The 16,891-nt window shown below is 57.2% G+C and overlaps 2 protein-coding genes across 2 annotated transcripts in view; both read left to right on the top strand.

The window, feature by feature from the left end:
• RAB11FIP5 (RAB11 family interacting protein 5) overlaps nucleotides 1-11,489 on the top strand; it is a 39,170-nt gene extending 27,681 nt beyond the window's left edge. The window contains 5 exon segments of the mRNA XM_032497825.1: nucleotides 3,730-3,871; nucleotides 3,873-4,361; nucleotides 4,363-5,720; nucleotides 8,799-8,988; nucleotides 9,241-11,489. Of these exon segments, the coding sequence (XP_032353716.1) occupies nucleotides 3,730-3,871; nucleotides 3,873-4,361; nucleotides 4,363-5,720; nucleotides 8,799-8,988; nucleotides 9,241-9,444 (2,383 nt within the window). The 3' untranslated portion in view covers nucleotides 9,445-11,489.
• A 1,465-nt stretch (nucleotides 11,490-12,954) lies between these two features.
• SFXN5 (sideroflexin 5) overlaps nucleotides 12,955-16,891 on the top strand; it is a 113,972-nt gene continuing 110,035 nt past the window's right edge. Inside the window, 1 exon segment of the mRNA XM_006176113.3 lies at nucleotides 12,955-13,056. Coding sequence (XP_006176175.2) covers nucleotides 12,955-13,056 — 102 coding nt within the window.

Genomic DNA, 16,891 nt, shown 5'->3' with positions numbered 1-16,891 from the left:
GCCACGGGGAGCCTGTCCACCTGCCCAGAGGTTTGGGTGCCTGTGCCCTGGGGCTGCCGCTGCCCATTGCTGGGTGTTCCTCACTAGGCAGGGCAGTGGCGCCCTCTAGTGCTCCCACATGGCACTGAGGCCCTGTGGAGAGGCTGGAAGCAGTGTGTGCTGTGCACAGAATCCAGAAAAAAGCTGTTACTATTGGAGAAGGCAGCAGCTGGAAGAGAAGGAACCAGAGTACGAGAGGCCAGGAAGATGGTCCTTCTGTTCCCCCTGACGTGGCCCTCGTCTGCCAGGTCCCGTGACTGTTACACCTGCCCCCACCAGTTTGTGTGCATGGAGGGGAGTGGATGGTTGACGTCTGGGCCATGGGACTCATCCCTGCTCACCAGCCCTGCTGCGACCCATCCGCCGTGAGCTGCAGCCCAGGCTACTTAGTGGGTGTTAGGACCATCAAGACCGGGTGTGTTAAACCCCCCAGGGCCAAAGTGGACTTTCTCTGTGTCTGTCCCTTTCTGACCCTTCTAGGATATGTATAAGGTCACCTCAAGCCCCTCTGTCCCCTCTCCTCGCACTCACCATAGAACCTTGTGCACAGTAGCAGATCAAGTGTTGGGTACAAACATGTTTTTTCACTGGGGGTAAGTGTGGTCCAACATAGAGGGCCAGGTGTGTCATGGTGGCCTTAGCAATCTCTGCATGCACCCCGGCCCCTCACCAGGTGGCGGACAGCGAGGTCCTGATGAGCCTAGAGTGTGGGCTGGCTGCTGAGGAGCTCGTGGTCTCGGGGGCGTCTCGGTGGTGTAAATGATGTGTGTCTGGTGACTTAGAGTTAGTGTGACCGTAAGTCCTGTTTGTGTCTGTCTTCCTGGCATAGTTACTGGTGCCTCTTTACTATATTAAAAATGTTCTGGTTTGGAAAATATGGCCTCCCTATTTACAGCTTACTAAAAGGCTCCACCATGTCACCTCATTGTACCCAGATGAAGGGAGAGGATGTGTCCGGTCACGTTTCCTAGACATTGGGGCACTTCTCAGACAGATGCCAGAGATGGGGCCTTAGGAAGGCTGGCTGCAGGGCATGTTGGCTGGGGCGGGGATGCTCAAAGGCTGCCCTTGGCCTTTTGGGGGACTGCCTGGTGGAGAGCCTTTACAGAGCCACGTGCCACCTCTGGGGCCAGTGTGTAGAAGTAACAGGGACACACAGCTCATCTCAGCCTAAGGGAGAGCTGTCGAGCAGCGAAACCTGGCCTCCAGGGGCGCATGAGCCAGCCACTGCTGTGTTTAAGTAGAGGGGTGCTGTCACGCTGTCGGAGTGGAGAGGCGATTGCTGCAGTAAGTGGCAGGTTCGTCCAACTGTTCTCAGGTTCCTGCGCGCCCTGAAATTTTTCTCCCTCTGGTTGAAGGGGCAGCGATGTTTGGACTTCTGATTTCTTTCCCCAACTTTTGGTCCTAAAAGAAAAGTCAGCATGTGTTGAAGCCTCTGCTGCTTGGTGGGGGGACGGACTGTGCTAAGCCAGCCGGTGGGTTTGTCCTCAGAGTGCACCCTGCAGAGATGACCACACGTGGGAGCATGTCTCTGATCTGTGCCAGGTGGAATGGTAGGGAGGGGACTTTCTAAAGGGAGGGCCTTCAGAATGTGCACTCGGTGTGGAGCAAGGGCGAGGGAGGCGTCGGGAGAGGAGGACGTGTTCCTGGGTGAGAGGGATGGGCAGGATGCTCTCAGAGGTAGCGCTGGCCCTGGGGAGCCTGCCAGGCCTGGCACCCGGAGCGTCTTCCTCCAGGGAGAGCCCTCTGCTGGTTCCATACCAACGGGGTTGTGTGCACCTCTGGGGAGCCAGCGTGGGGAGGGTTGCCAGCTGAGCCGGGGCTCCCAGCTCTTTCCCTGCCAGTCTCCTGCCCTGTGGTTCTGACAGTCAGCCAGGTTGCTGCCAGACAGCAAGGGTGAGTGGGCCCGGGCCAGGGCTGAGGGGGTGTAGAGCTATGCTTGGTGCTGTTTAATGTTGATAGAGCTGCTTCCCTCAGACTCCTCTGTCCACTTGTTGTAAAGGGGACTGGGGAGAGATGGCTAAGGGTGTCCCAGCCCTGTTCCTGGGGGCTGAGCCCTGCCAGCAGGGCTGGGCTGTGTCTGGAATGGGTGCTCCATGGTGGGGGTGGGCTGAGGGCACGGAGTTCACCCACGTGGTGGTGGTACATTGCTCTCCTTGGTCCCCAAGGGAGACATGTCTGGATGAAGGGAGAAGGGATGTTTAGGTGTGTTGAGACTCTGGGCCCAGGATCCTTCTCCTTTAATTGTCTTCACCATGTCTGGCCCGTAGAGACAGAGCCATGCTGGGAAGCCCGGGTAGGGTGGGAGAGGCCAGGACTTTTTACCTTCCCCTTCTCCGTCTCTAGGTGGGGATGTGAGACTGAGAACCCATTCTTGGACTGGGAGTTATTGTAGGGCAAAAACAGGGTCAGGAGAGTCTCTGGAAGCTGGATTCTTAAGAGAAGCTCAGAGGTTTGGGACTGGCTGTGTCCTGCCTGTGAGGCTGGGTGCGTAGACTCCAGCCTGTCTAGAAAGCCCACCTGTGCTGCTGGTTAACCTGGACTCCTTCCCATTGCCCATCTCGGTATTTGCGGACATGCTGGCCCTGCCTTTGCCCAACTCTGTGTGGGGCCTGCTCCGTCTGGGCCTTGGGTTCCTGGAAGAATCCTGGCTCCAGACTTCAGAGCCTCTTTCCATAGGTGCCCCCCACCCCAGCCCTCTTCCTTGTGGGCTGACTGGTGGAGCCTGGCTTCTGTGACCACAGGGCTTATCCCCAGAGCTTCCTCGTGGGAAGGAGCAGCTTGAGTGAAGAAGCTGGATGTGGAGGAGTTCCCCAGGACGTTTCCACCTGGGCAGGCAGGGGTCGAGGAATGGGGTTCTCGGGGCTTGGAGCGAAGGCCGGAAGATGGGGCCACTGAGGTCTGGGTCTGAAGGTGGGTGCAGCTGCAAGGCAGCTGCAAACCATTGTCAGGCTGCTGAAAACAGAAGTGTTGGTTGCCCCTTTTCTCCCACACAGTCTTTCTGGCCTTCTGTCTGTGTCCTGGGGAGTGTCCAGGTGGACGCCTGATAGCAGAGGTCCTTGGCCATGTCTTGTCCTGCTTGGCCAGTTATGGTACCCCTCCCAGGAGCGAGAAGGCCAGGCTCTCTCCGGTTGACACCTTGTCACGCCTGATGACAGCCCATCATTACCTCCCATTTCTGCAGGGGCTCGGGAGAACCGGGGCTGTTTCAGGAGTCAGAATGCCGGCTGCCTGCTGCGTTCCACTGGTGCTGGCTTCGTCCAGCCAAATACCTGGGCCTGGCTTTTCTCTGGTCTCTTTATCCAGTCCAAGTCAGCTGGTATTTTCTTTCCTCTGTCTGAGTCCGTAAAGGGATGTAAGGTGCTTTCTGGCTGGTTCTTCAGAAGTCAGTCTGGCCTCATGTGGTCTTCAGCATGGGGTAGTGGTTGGGGTCCCACCTGGAAAGTAGGTTTTTGCTCCTCGGGGTTGGTGGGAAGATTAAAGGAGCTGCCCAGAATCTTCCCCCTTGGGTGATGGCCTCTTCATGTTGGGGTCATCCCCCGTGCCCTGGCCCAGGTCCCCAGCCCATCCCGTGTAGCACTGTGGCCCCCACTTCCACAGGCACGTGGGGGGCAGGGGCGTGGTGTTCAGCAGGGGCGTTTCCAGTCTCGGCATTAACCAGGAGGCTCACGGTTTTGTCTCCCTCCACAGCCTGGACGTGTCTCCTCAGGTAGAATCTGACCCAGCTGCTCCTCCTCACCACCTCCCCTGCTCCCCCTGTGCTCCGGCCCCCCCCACTCCTGCTTCCACCACTGCTCCCATGCTAAGCACTAACCTTCCTTCAGCCGCCTCTCCCCGCTGCTGCCACTGCTGCCGCTGCCACGGCCATCCCTGAAGCCACCCCAGCTGGATTCCTGGGTCTCACCAACCCGTTCCTCACCTCCCTGCAGAGCAACCCTTTCTTCGAGGAACTCATAGCCGACATAGCACTAAACTCTCCTTCACCTGCTCCCTCTCTCCCTAGTGCCTCGAGGGCCAGCCCCATCCCCCTGGCCTCCCCTGGGAAAGCCCTGACTGAGTGGGACGACACCTTCAACGTCTTTGCTGCCAGCAGGCTGCGTCCAGAGGCCAGGAGTGAGACACTGGCCCCTGCAGGAGTGGGGCTGGAGGTGACTGGGCTGCACGACCCAGACCCCGGGGCCGTGACAATGAAGGCAGCCGAGCCCCAAGGGGACCCCGGGGGAGGAGGAAGAGGTGGGAGCAGCATGTGGCTGGAGCCCAGAGCTCCTCTGGACTTGGGACTGGACCACCAGAGCACGAGTGCGGCTGACCTGGGGCCCCTCAGGGTCAGAAGGGGCTGGCCTGCCCTCCTCATCAGCTCGGCTGCACCCAAGAGCCTCAGACTCCGAAGCAGACAGGGAGTTGCCGGCCCCAGGAGGGGAAGCGGGGCTGAGTCCAGCAGACAGTGCAACGTCTCTCTTTAGCTCCCCAGAAGTGATCAGTGTGTGGGAGAGGCTGCCTGGCCCAGACAGCGCCCCTGAGGACCAGGACAAGGAGGCCTCCCGAGGTGGAAGCCAGCTTTTCCACGAGCTCAGTACAGTCGATAACTCCTGGCCGTGGGATGTGGTCACCATTTCGCCTGCAGCTGAGACATCCTCACCAGTCCTGCGGGGAGAGTGTGATGAGCTGCCTCCTCCCCAGATGCAGCCAGAGTCACCAGAACCTGTGAGCCCCAAGAGGAGCGAGGGGCTTCCCTCACTGGAGCTGGAGCCAGAGCCCAAGCCCAAACCCCAGTGGGTGCTGGGTGAGGGGCTGCAGCCCAGAACGCCACCTCCCAAGCCACCGCGTCTCTTCACACCGTCAAATTCCCAGGAAAAGGAGGAGGCGGCCACAGAGGAAGAGATGGAGAAGGCAGTGGGGGTGCTGAGTAGCAGGGGGTCAGAGATGGGAGAAGATGGCTTCCCAAGTACGCTGGTTGCTGGTCCCCATGAGGCCAAGGAGGAGGGTGCGAAGCCTGAGCTGGAGTCTGACAGCCTCCCTTCTGGAACCACGCTGGGTACAGCAGACCTGGAAGATCTAATGGAGGAAGCCAGCCCTCCTGTGTCTGGGCCCTGCCAATCTCTGCCCACCAGCTGCCCTCAGGGCCCTGCCCCCACACCCTGTTACTCAAAGAGCTTGGCTTTTCAGAATCAGCAGATCGGAGGGGCTCCAGAGAGAAAAGAAGGCCCTGAGGCTCCTGAGGCCCAGAGCCAGGAACCAGCAGGAGAGGGGCGTGGGTCCCTGCCAGGCAGCTCCCTACAGGCTGACTTGTGGGCCTCGGAGGGGGATGCCTTGAACCCCTTCTCGTCTCAGGGGAGCCAGGATCCCCCCAGTCTCCCATCTATATCTCCTCCAGGGTCCAGGGAATCTTCCATCCACTCCGGTTCAGAAGAGCTGCCCACTCCCCCAGAGCCTGCCTTTCCACCGCCCCCTCTCCCACCCTGGGCCAGCCACCGCCACGGGGGGCCCAGCCCTCCAAGCTCTCCCCTGCCTGGAGCCTGGCCCCTGACCTCTTCCTCCCAGCCCCCCGGGGAGCCAGCCTCCCCCACTAGGAGCTCCCCAACCCCACTTGGGGAGGACCACGCTGCAGTCACCCCAGCCTCCCCGCTTGCACTTCTGCCCTTGGAGACACGACCAGCTGAGGAGCCACAGCCCAGTGCCAGGTGAGCAGCCCCCGGGAAAGCACTCTCCAGGAGGAAAGGGGTGGGGGTGCAAAGCAGCCCAAGGGCTGTGCTGGTCACATTCCAGCCTCAGCCCCTCCAAGGGTGGGTGAGGGGCTCCTCCACCCCAAGGCAGGATGGTGGAAGCCTTCCGTGGTTCTGGCTTTGAGGCTGCTTCCTCTTGGGGCCTTGGACCAGCAGGTACCCCCATAAGCCAGGAGTTTGGGGATGATGCTGATGAGGTGCAGGGGGTGAGGAGTGGGGTGAGGGGAAGTGATGTGGGCCAGCAGGGGAAGGGGGATGAGAGCCCAGGCGCTCAGCCTCAGGGTGGGCTGGGGGCAGTGCAGCTCGTCAAATGGAGGCTACTCTGGGAGAGCAGGTTGTGGAAGGCAGAGAGCCGGAGGGGAGGGACTGGTACTGAGGTCAGAAGGGAGAGCCAAGGTACCTTTAGAGGACAAAGGAAAAGCTCCGGTGCTCCCCGCATACATGATCGTCAGAAAAACGTTTGTCTAGCCCCATCAGGTGCCTCACTGGTTTGCATTTGTGCCTTTCAGGGGGTGGCCCTGAAGTGTTAAGACTGTGCTCAGTGGACAATGGATGCCTATGTGACTGTGGTCACTGTGGCATTGGTTTGTTTTGCAAAAATTATGAGGTCCTGACCTCACCAGATGGCTGGCGAGGGGTGCCCAGTGCTGAGGCCTGGAGATGCAGGTCACTCTGGGGAATGCGGGATGACTTAGCAGGGCCAGCAAAGTCCAGAGGGAGTCTAGCGCTCTAGGACCTCGGTGAGGAAGTCGGCCGGTGGGGAGCAGAGGGTCTGCTGTCTGATGAGCAGGGCAGACTCCAGCACTAGCCTCTGGATGGCCAGCCCCCTGGCTCACACCTTTGGTCATCCAAGTTTCACTGAGCGTCCACTGTGTGTCAGCCGCTGAACAGGGCTGAAAGGCGCTAGCCCTGCTGTGTTCCCAAGGGCTTCCCAATCCAGTGGGGAAGACAAAAGTGAGCCTGTGAAGGGGAGCCCCCGGGGGCGGTGCTGGTGCGTGAGAAGTGGGTGGGAGGAGTCGGGGCTGCTCCGACTGCTGTTCCAGTGGGAAGTGGGGATGCTGTTCCCAGAGGTGACGAGTGGAGGCGGTTCCAGCTTCCTTGCTCTGATGACAGCATCCTCAGCTGGCCCTGCCGCATCCCAGCACCACTTCTATTTATACTCTCCGCTTTCTGGAAGTTTTATTCTCTTCAGAGTTGGCTTCATGTGTGTACTTGGCACGTTCCTTACATCATGAGGTAGATGGGCCAAGTAGAGCTGCCCCCATTTCTCAGATGAGGAAGTGGAGCCCATGAGAGCTGCAGGGTCCAGGCTCCCTCAGATGTAGGGAGGCGATCTTACTGAGAGCTGAGGCCTCCTGGCTCCCCATTCAGGGTGTATTTATGCCCCAGCTGGTATTCCTCCCCTCCCCCGGCACAGCCCTAGGGGGCATGACAGCTGTCTTTACACCCCCGTCCTTAACATGAACTCCTAGGTGGGCAGGAGTTGCGTCCTTTCTCTACTCTCCGCCCCCTGCCTGGGGTCTCTGCTGCTCCTCTCGGGGCTGTGACACTGAATCCACTGCTCTGTGCTGAGTATCAGAGCTGGCGTCTCTGGGTCTGGGTGAACCTCCCTTGGGTGGAGTTCAGGGCCTTGGGCTAAGCCATTTTACTTCCTACACATGAATGGTCCAAATCCTCGGTGAAGCAAGTGTAAATTTAAAGAGATCCCCTAGAGGCAGGTTACGTGGTTTGGAGGCTGCTGCTTGCAGTTTGGGTGCCTGTGACAGGTACAGGGTGCTGAGGGATCCCAGGGCACAGTCATCTTAGACAGCACTGGGGAATCAGGAAGGTTTCCTGGAGGAGGTGGACTTGCACAGCTTTGAAACGGGAGTAGGAGTTGGCAGGCCAGCCGGCAAAGGGGCAGTGTTCCAGACAGAGGAACAGCTCTGATAAGAACCTAAAGCTGAGAGAGCACGTTCTCCTCTGGCTGGAGTGCATGAGAAAGTAGAGGGCCGGGAGGAAAGCGCAGGGGCCAGGTTGTGTTTTCTTACCTTGATAGGGAGCCCCTGGGGAGGCTGAAATCATTATCCCACAGCAGAACGGAGGGGGGCAGGGCTGCCCCAGAGGAGCGGACTTAGCAGCCGGGTGTGGCTGGAAGGTTTAATCGGCGCTGGCTTGGAGAGGAGTGGGTGCTGTGAGAGACGGTAGCAGGGCTTAATGTTTGTCAAGGCTGAAGCAGAAGAGGAGGGTTCAGAGGGGACCCCAGGTTTTTGGCTGGAGCCATGGGAGGCTAACGGTGCCTGGCACTCACCTCGGGGGAGCACAGGAAAGGGCAGGCAGGCTGGAGAGGGGTGTGGACCCTGATGGAGCCAGGCTGCAACTCTCTGCGTGGGTCTAGAACTCAGGGGTGAGGTCTGGGCTGGAGATGGAGATCAGGGGTGGTGGGAGCTGAAGGGGTAGAGGGGGGAGAACTTCAGGGCCCACCAGCAGTTAAGACTGGGAAGGGGCTGCCAGGTGTCAGGAAACCAGGCGGAGGTCTTGGGAGAAACAAGGAAGAAGGAGAGCAGCGCAAAGGGAGGAGTGAGTGGTCCAAGGGTCAGCGCCACAGAGAGGTCAGTGAGGTGAGAACCGAGGGGCTGGTGGCCTCAGCAGGATGGGCCAGTGGGGGCCCTGTCCTACACCCTGCGGATCCCCAGTCCTGGAAGAATTAGGAAACTCAGAGGGTTGATCATCCTCCTAGAGAAATGTTACACTAGGGAAGAGGAGGGCGGGAGGGTAGATGGACGGGGCGGCTCTGGTGAAGACTGAGTGTAAGTGCAGAGGAGTTTGTATGACTGCCTCTGCTGTCCCTGTGAGGGGGGCGGTGATCTGAGGGAGTCAGGCGGGGAGGGGGCAGTGGTGGCGTGAGGAGGAGTGAGGGCAGAGGCGAGGATGGACAGCCGCCACCAGCTGGTGGGTTTCTGTCCAGCCGAGCTGCTGGCCCCACGGAGAAGGTGGCCCCCTTTTCCTTGCGTCACCCATCCCTCCCCATAACACATCTCCTGTCTGTCTTCGCAGTCCCCACCCTGTGAAGCCCCTCAGTGCTGCCCCAGTGGAGGGCAGCCCTGACAGGAAGCAGCCCCGCTCCAGTCTGAGCACAGCCCTGAGCAGCGGGCTGGAGAAACTCAAGACAGTCACATCCGGCAGCATCCAGCCTGTGGCCCCGGCCCCCCAGGTGGGCCAGACCGTGGATGCCAAGAGGCTGAAGGTGAGGCCCAGCAGGGTGCCAAGGGCGTCAGACCAGAAGCATGGTGCTGGGAAAGAGAGGTCAGGAGCAGGGTGCCGGCAGGGTGGGCCAGCCAGCAGGCCTGCTGTCCCACGCTGGAGCCTTGAGGCCAGTTCAGCTGTCTCTAGCACCAGGGATGGAGGCAGCTCCAAGGGCCTGTGTGGGGAAATTGGGGTGTTGGTGGGCGGGTAGGCCTGAGGCTGCCCTGCTCACTGTCACTGCGTCTGGCCTCAGGACTCAGGGGTGCAGGACCAGTCGGCCAGATACTACCACCTGACGCACGACGAGCTTATCGGCCTGCTCCTGCAGCGGGAGCGGGAGCTGAGCCAGCGGGATGAGCACGTGCAGGAGCTGGAGAGCTACATCGACCGGCTGCTGGTGCGGATCATGGAGACCTCACCCACACTGCTGCAGATCCCCCCCGGTACCCCCAAGTAGTCCCCTTAACTCCCGTTCCCGGAAGGGGTGGCCTAGCCCCACTCCCCAACAGGGCTCACGCCATCCCTCCCTCCCGCTGAACTCACTCTCACCCGGGTCTGGGTGCAGCCTGTCCTCCGTTGTCACCCCCTCCTCCCCCTCTCTCCTGCCTCAGCTGGGCTGCTGGAAGTGGGCCCTTTGGACTCCCATTGGCAGCATCAAGTTCTGAGTACAATTTATGTGTCTTTTGGAGCCCTGGGTTTTTCCCATCTGCCTGTTTTCATACCCCTTAGCTTTGGGGGCTCCAGGGAATGAGAACAAAGAGTTTAGCCCACAGGATGGAGCAGGGGTGAGCTGCAGTTCGATGTGGTGTCTGGGACATACTTTATGACCCCCAGTTTTTCCATGGCTGAACCCTTGTCCTCTCCATCTCCCTCCAGCCTCTGGAGTGCTCCTAGTATTACTGGGGCTGTGGCAGGGACCAAGCTGCTCAGTTGTCTGTGAGTTTTGGGCAACCAGGGCACCTGCTTTTCAGCCTCATGTCTGTTCCTTCCCCCAGGAGCAGGGAGTCTGCGTGGTCTAGTCTCGTCTCTGCCTTGTCCTGACTGCTTGTTTTTCAGCTGTTTGCGGTGCGAGTGCAGGGTGGAAGGAGGGAGGTGATGTGTGTGCTCCAGGCCACTCCCCACCATCCTCTTCTGACTTTTGCATTGAGTGTCATGTGTGAATGTGTGGAGAGCTGGGACAGGTTGGCAGGAAGTGCTCCTTCACCCACCTCCAAGGGGTGGGCGCCTCTGGGCTTTGGACTGCTTATGCTTGGGGACCAAACCTCCAACTCTGTTCTGGTTGCCTGTCCAGATGCCAAAACTCTGTGCTGCTGCCGGGTTTGAACTTTTGGAAACCGATTAAAATGTGCCTTTTGTGGGTGGGGTCAAAAGCCTCTGGATATAGACCTCTCCCTCTGTGTGGTGTCCCCCTTCCCTCCTGTTGAGCACATGGGGTTGGATCTGTTCGGGTCCTGGGAATAAGAAAGGAGGATGGGGGCAGCCCCGCCACATGCTCTGCCCCTGCCTTAGAATTCATTTCCGCTAAGGTTCTGGCCAAGCTGCTGCTGCTCCCTCACCCTCCCTGCCATCTTCTCCTCCTCCCTCAGCCCCAACTGACGAGTGTCCTCGCATAAAAACTAGAGTCTGGAAGTTGGGGGGGGTCCCCACTCTGCCTACACTTAGCAAAAAGCCTTTGTTGCCCTCCCATCGATCCACTAGGTGCTGACCAGCCTGCCCGTTCTGCCCCATTGCCTTGCCTGGCTTGGCTACAGTGCACTTTGAAACAAAGTGCCTGTCCTTTGGCCCAGCCCCTGGTTTGCTTGAAGAAAACATGGCAGGCTTCCCTGTGGCTCCTGCAGGGAACCTTTGGTGGCTGGGGGCACTCTGCCTCAGCAGAAGTTGTTGGGGGCAGGAGGTGCTGAAGGAGGGTACTTTTGGCCCAATGAGGAGGTGAGAGCTTCCGTGAGATTCCCCTCTTCATGAGATGGCCTGTGGGATCACTTGGAAGGCCTTGGAAGGGGATGTGTTCTGTGGGTGATGTCTTCCTTCTAACAGCAGGAAGCAGAGGAGCCCCACACATGGGGAAAAGCCCCTGTCATGTCATCTACCTTAAGAACCACTTGTCAAAGCTGAGGAGTGTCCACAGGTGCTCAAGACTGTGGCCATGTTTTAGGGGTCACTGGGGGTTGGATGGATGTCTCTTCACCCCTCCAATAGGTGTCCCTTTGGACTCTGTTCAGTCCCGGTCCTGACCCTGGTCTTGCACTCACCCTTGATTATGGGCCTCCAAAATGCCCAGAGCAGGGGGATGTCTTCAGAAGAGATCTGAGCTGAAGCCCAGGGTTCTTGTTGGCCGTTTCGGCTCCGGGCCGCAACTTGGTGGAGAGCTGCAGGTGGGGTGGGCAGGGAGCAGGCACAGTTCTGCTTTTGCTGTTTGTCTTCGTAGTTGTAACTCCTGTTTATAAAGAGCTTGTTCTTCATGTTTTGAGCACTTTATGAAGAATAAAAAATTAACATACTGCAGGTGGCTCTGTTGTGTTACTGTTTTGATAAGCGTATGAAGGAGGCTTCCTGGGAGAGAAGGCAGCCTTAAATCAAGATGATGGTGCATGACTGAAACCAGAAATTGACACAACTCCTCCAGCTAGGAAAAGTCCATTTCTTGTGGTTCAGCATGGATGAGGAACTGACTGCTACAGATCGTACAGTGTTCAGAAGGCATGGACATGGGCAAGCATGAGCTAACCCTGCACTTCGCCATCAGCCTAAGGAGACCCTAAGGATGGGGGTTCTCTAGAGTCAAAATCAAACATTTCTGCTGTCTTCCTGGGCAAAACAGGCAGCTTTCCCTCTTATCCTTCCTCCAGTCTGGCTCGCTGACCAGATAATTAAGCTGGGAATCTGCTGCTCTATTTTGCATCAGTGTGTTTATTGTCCCTGCTGGTGCCTTGCTCTACAATCTGCAGTACTCCCCTTTACCCGAAGTCCTTGTAGCTGTTACTTGTGAAGCATTTCTGAACCTCGCCTCCCAGTTCTCTTTCTACCCAGGAATTGGGCCCAGGAGAAATTTCTGATTGGCCAGGGGAAGTGGAGGCTGCCAGGGCTCTTAAACCCCTGCTGTTTAACTCCAAGGGCAATAAATATTTGAGTCCCTGCTGTCAGTCTTCTCCTGGATAGCAGTGAATCAAAAAGTTACGACTCCTGCCCTGTGGACCTCACAGTAGGAAAGGCAAATACTCAAAACCATAGATAATTAAAAATGCATGGGCTGCAAAAGGAACGTGCTGGCTGCTGTAGGAGCAGGTAGTGGATTTTGCAGAAGCAGGGCAAGGATTGGAAAATGTAGTGTTTAGGCTGAGGCCAGGAAGAGCCAGTGTCGGGCGAAGATAAAAAAAGTTAAGGTCTTATGGGCGGGGAATGTTCAAGGGTCAACGGTGGCGAGAGCCCCACATGCTCCAGGAACTGTCAGAGTGGCTGGAGAGAGCAGGGCGATGGGCAGGGTGGCAGCAGAGGAACCCGCATGAAGATTCTGCAGTGTAATTCCTTGTAGAAAGCTTTCCAAGGTAACCCTACTCCGTCTGGAGTCCTTGCCCATCTGGTCCAAGGGTTGGACCCACTTCAGTAGGGCTCTTTTTCTGGACAGCATCTCCAGGAGCGACGCCCACCGCAGCAAATCAAACTTCTAAGGGCAGGTAACCAGCGAGGCGTCGCCCAGTGGCCCTCCATCGAGACCTTAGCGTCGTACGAGCACGCTGTTCCCCGACTGCCGACGCCTGCTAAACTAGCGGCGGGAACCGAGATCCGGCCTCAGAGTGCAACTCTCCGCAGTCTAGGGTTGTCGAGCTCCATGACGAGAAAACTACACTCCCCACAACCCATTGCGCCTCCAGCTCGCTGCGGTTGCTTATGGCCAATCCGGAGAGGCAGCTGTGGCGGGGGCCGAGGAGGGACGTTTTAAAAGGGCCGGAGATTGCGGGCGTCAGTGGCCATGGCGGATACAGCGACTACAGCATCGGTGGCGGCGGCTAGTGCCGCTAACGCCTCGACCGATGCACCGCCCTTCTAGCTGGGCAAACCCCGCTTCCAGCAGGTGAGGACCGGGCTGCGGTTTGAGGGTTTGTGGGTGGCATAGGGAGGACGAGCAAACTCCTCTCCAAAATCCTCTTTAGCCCTAGGGTCTCAGTCGCGCCGCCACCGGGAAGCCTGCAGCTACTGCCTGGGGGGGACCTCGGCCACAGCCGCCTCTTTCCCATTGGTCAGCGGGGAGGGCGAGGATTCCCACCTTGGTTCCCTATTGGCCGTGGGCACCGCCACTCCCCAGCTGCCCGCGCCCTCCAGCCTTTCCTGCCTGAGGCACTGTGTGATTGGCCACTGCCCACCGCGGCCCGGGATTCGGGTACCACGGTCCGAGCGGCTTCTGCAGGGTCGCTTGGGCAGTGCAGCCGCCCACTCCAGGTGGAAAGTTCGAGTCCGGCCCTGGATGAGAGTTGGCGTGGCCGAGATGCTTTCTAACTTTTCTCTGGAAGGCGGCTTTCTGAGCTGCCGGCGGAGCCGCCTTTGGGCAGCATCCGTGCCCCGCGGCCCCGCTCCCATCCCTCCACCCTAAGCCAGCTCCGCGGTGCGCGTTGGGTTAGGGCCAAGAGCCGAGGGGTGCCCGCCTCCCGGCTACCTCTGTCCCCTCCGGGAGGGGATTCGCTGACGCAGCGAGTCGGCCGGCTGGTGTCCTGCCGGATATTGAGCGAGGACGTGCGGGGAGAGCTGGGGTGCGGAGGAAACGCTGTGTCATCCCCGGGGACCGCGGGCCGCTCGGAGGGTCCACATCCCCAGGAGCCCGCTCCAGCCCCCCACCTCCGCTGCGACCTCCATGGAGGGTCTCCCTCACCTGGGCGCTGGCGCCGTCGAGTGCTTGGCTCTGTCTGACCTGGTATGAATTCCGGACACGGTGACAGTGGTCTTTTTCCTTCGGGACCCCCGACAGGGCGTCGCTAACTCGCCCTCAGCCAAGGAGACAGAGATCGAACCCGCAGCCCAGAAGTGCGGTCGGGGTTGCAGGCTGCGAGGGGCCGTTTCCACGCCGCGGGCAGCCGCATACCCCGGTCCCCTGCTGCCTCCAGCGCCGAGGAAATGGACTTTGTTTGGAAAGGGGGCAAAGAGACTTGGCCGAAGCGAACCAGGCTTGCCTGGGATAGGGAGCAGCCGAGGCGGACAGAAAGAAGTTTGCAGGAAGAAATGAAATTGCACAAAGGTCGGTGCGGTGGTTGGTTGGTTGCTTTGACGATGGTGGGATAGGGTCTGCTCCAGCAAAGTGATGCACTGAGCCTTGCTGATAATTAAGGAGCTGCACTCCTGAGTCTTCTGAGAAAATGTCCCCACTGGTAGCTATGTGAGGCATCCTGCCAGAGAAGGGTGCCACCTCCTTCCACCTGTCAGGGATGCCTCTGCCTGGGCTTGAGTGACCCTTCATTAGCAGACCCCCTTCCCTGCCCTTCACACACATTCCACTCTCCTTCAAGACTCAGGCCTGCCTCCCAAACACTTCCCCCTGTGACTTACCCCTTGGTGGGACCAGGTCTCAGATTCTCTCCTGCCTGCCTCTTTGGCTACCCGAAGTGGGATCCTCACAGGTCAGCCTTTACTGCAGTCGGCTGTATGGTCCTCTAACACTTCTCTGTGTGGTTACTCCAAGTAAAGACCATCTCTTCAACCCCTGTGAACCCCTCAGAGAGAGAGAAGGGTCTGATCTTGCCCTTCCCGTGTCTCCATCTTACCCTGAGGTGGGGCAAGCCACAGTAAAGTCCTGAATAAAGATTTGTGAGTTGGTTTTTTCCCAGTAGCTGTCCTGGGACACTGCATCACACAATGACCTTTGAGAAAATCTGAGTGGCTTTAATGACTGCGCACTTTGCTGTGATCACCACTCAAGCCATAAATGCACAGCTGAGGCCACTGTGTTTGGGCAGCCATTGCTGGCATCTCTTTTTGGCAGCACTTTTGAAGACAGGAAAATTGTTTGTTACATTTGCTTTTGAAGCATCCCCCCTTCAGCACAGTGACCTGCATAAAGCATGATATTCATTCATGTCGAGGAACTTCTCTTTCCTCCGAATCTGCTCCTCCCACGTGACTCCCTGGCTGTGCAAGTGGCCCAACCTGCCACCCAGTTGACTCTCAAGAAACGGAGTCACCCGTATACTTGCCTTCCTCTCCTTTACCCTCTAAATACAACCAGAGGCCCAGTGTTCTCATCTCCAACAGCTCTCAGATCCGCTCATCTCCACTTCCGGAATCCTAGACCAAGCCCCCATAATCTGTCTCCTGAGTCACAGCAGAAGCCTCCTGACCTGTCTCCCTGCTTGCCCTCTGGCCCCTTCCAATCCCTTCCACTTCCGCATGGCGGAGTCCCAACAACGCAGATCTAGCCAGGCAACTCCCCACCCTCTCCAATGCAAACGCTCTTAAACACCTTCCAGTGGATTCCCCTGCTTCTGAGATAAAGACCTCTATTTTGAAGGGCCTGCATGGCCCACCCCTGCTAGCCTCTTCTTCCTCCATTGGAACCCTCCCCCAAACCCTTGAACCCTCCTTCCCACCACACTGGCTGCTTTCAGCTCCTTGACCCCTGAGTGATTCATAATCCAGGGCTCATTCCCAGGGCTCCACTCCAGGAACACCACTCTTAATCCCCAACCAGTATCAGCACTTCCTGCAAGACTGGGCATCCAGGTCTTTCCTTAACGCCTGGAGTCTCCCTAAAACCCGCTTCCTTTCATTCCTCAAAGATCTTGTGCAGGAGGGGCGCTGAGCAGTGTCAGAGGGTGGAGAAATACAGCCTGCCTTGATGGGCTCTGGTCTGCGGCCATCTTTGTCCCCATAAGATGATAATGATAGCCAAGCATCGTTCTAACTTTTCTGTGTATTGACTTCTTTCTTTGCATGACAACCCTGTGAGACAGGTACAATGATCCCTTATATTATAGCTGAGAACACTGCCACACAAACAAGTCCAGTAACTTCCTGGGCAGCCTGGTTCCGGAGTCCATGTTCATTTGTTTACAGTCAACTTTTTTATTATGGAAAATTTCAAACAGACAAAAGTGGAGACAATTGTCAATAAACCCATCACTCAGCTTCAACAATTACCAGTGTAAGGCCAGTCTCATTTCATCCATATGCCTCCCCCACCCCCAAGCAATAAATTATTTTTAAAACAAAGCCCATTATTTCATTGTACCTGCTAGTAGGTATCTCTAAAACAAATAAACACTTTTTGGGTTAGATTTTCTAAATAAACTTTTTAAATTTTGAAATAATTTTGAATGTGTGGAAGTCAGATAGCAGAATTCTGGTATAACCCTCATCCACGTTCCCCTAATATTGTCATCTCAGATTACCACGGTACATTTGTCAGAACTAAGACCCCAACACTGGAACATTCCTATTAACTACACTCCAGACCTTACTGGATTTCACTATGCTATGCACTAATGTTATTTCTCTGTTCCAGGATCTCATGTTATATTTAGTCATCATGTTTCCTTAGTCTGTCCTCTGATCTATGACAGTTTCTCAGACTTACCTTGTTTTTGGCGACCTTGACAATTTTGCAAAGTACGTGTCAGATATTTTATAGAATGTCCCTCAGTTTGGGTTTGTCTGGCGTCTTTCTCATGGTTAGGTGGTTATGGGTTTTTGGGGAGGACTACCACAGAGCACTGTGAAGTGCCTTCTTCTTCACATGGTACCAGAGGGTTTCTCATTAGTTTTAACACAACCACTACCGTCCCATTAATATATCTAAAATAATTATTTCTTAGTATCACCAAATATCATCCAACCAGTCACTATTTGTCTTAGTCGGTTTGGGCTGCTATAACAAAATACCATGGATTGGGTAGCTTATAAACAACAGAAGTTCACTTTTCACA

Source organism: Camelus ferus, chromosome 15 (genome assembly GCF_009834535.1).
Source record: "Camelus ferus isolate YT-003-E chromosome 15, BCGSAC_Cfer_1.0, whole genome shotgun sequence".
Classification (NCBI taxonomy): Eukaryota; Metazoa; Chordata; class Mammalia; order Artiodactyla; family Camelidae; genus Camelus; species Camelus ferus.
Note: the sequence above shows the minus strand (reverse complement) of the source record. Positions and strands in the feature narration are given on the sequence as shown.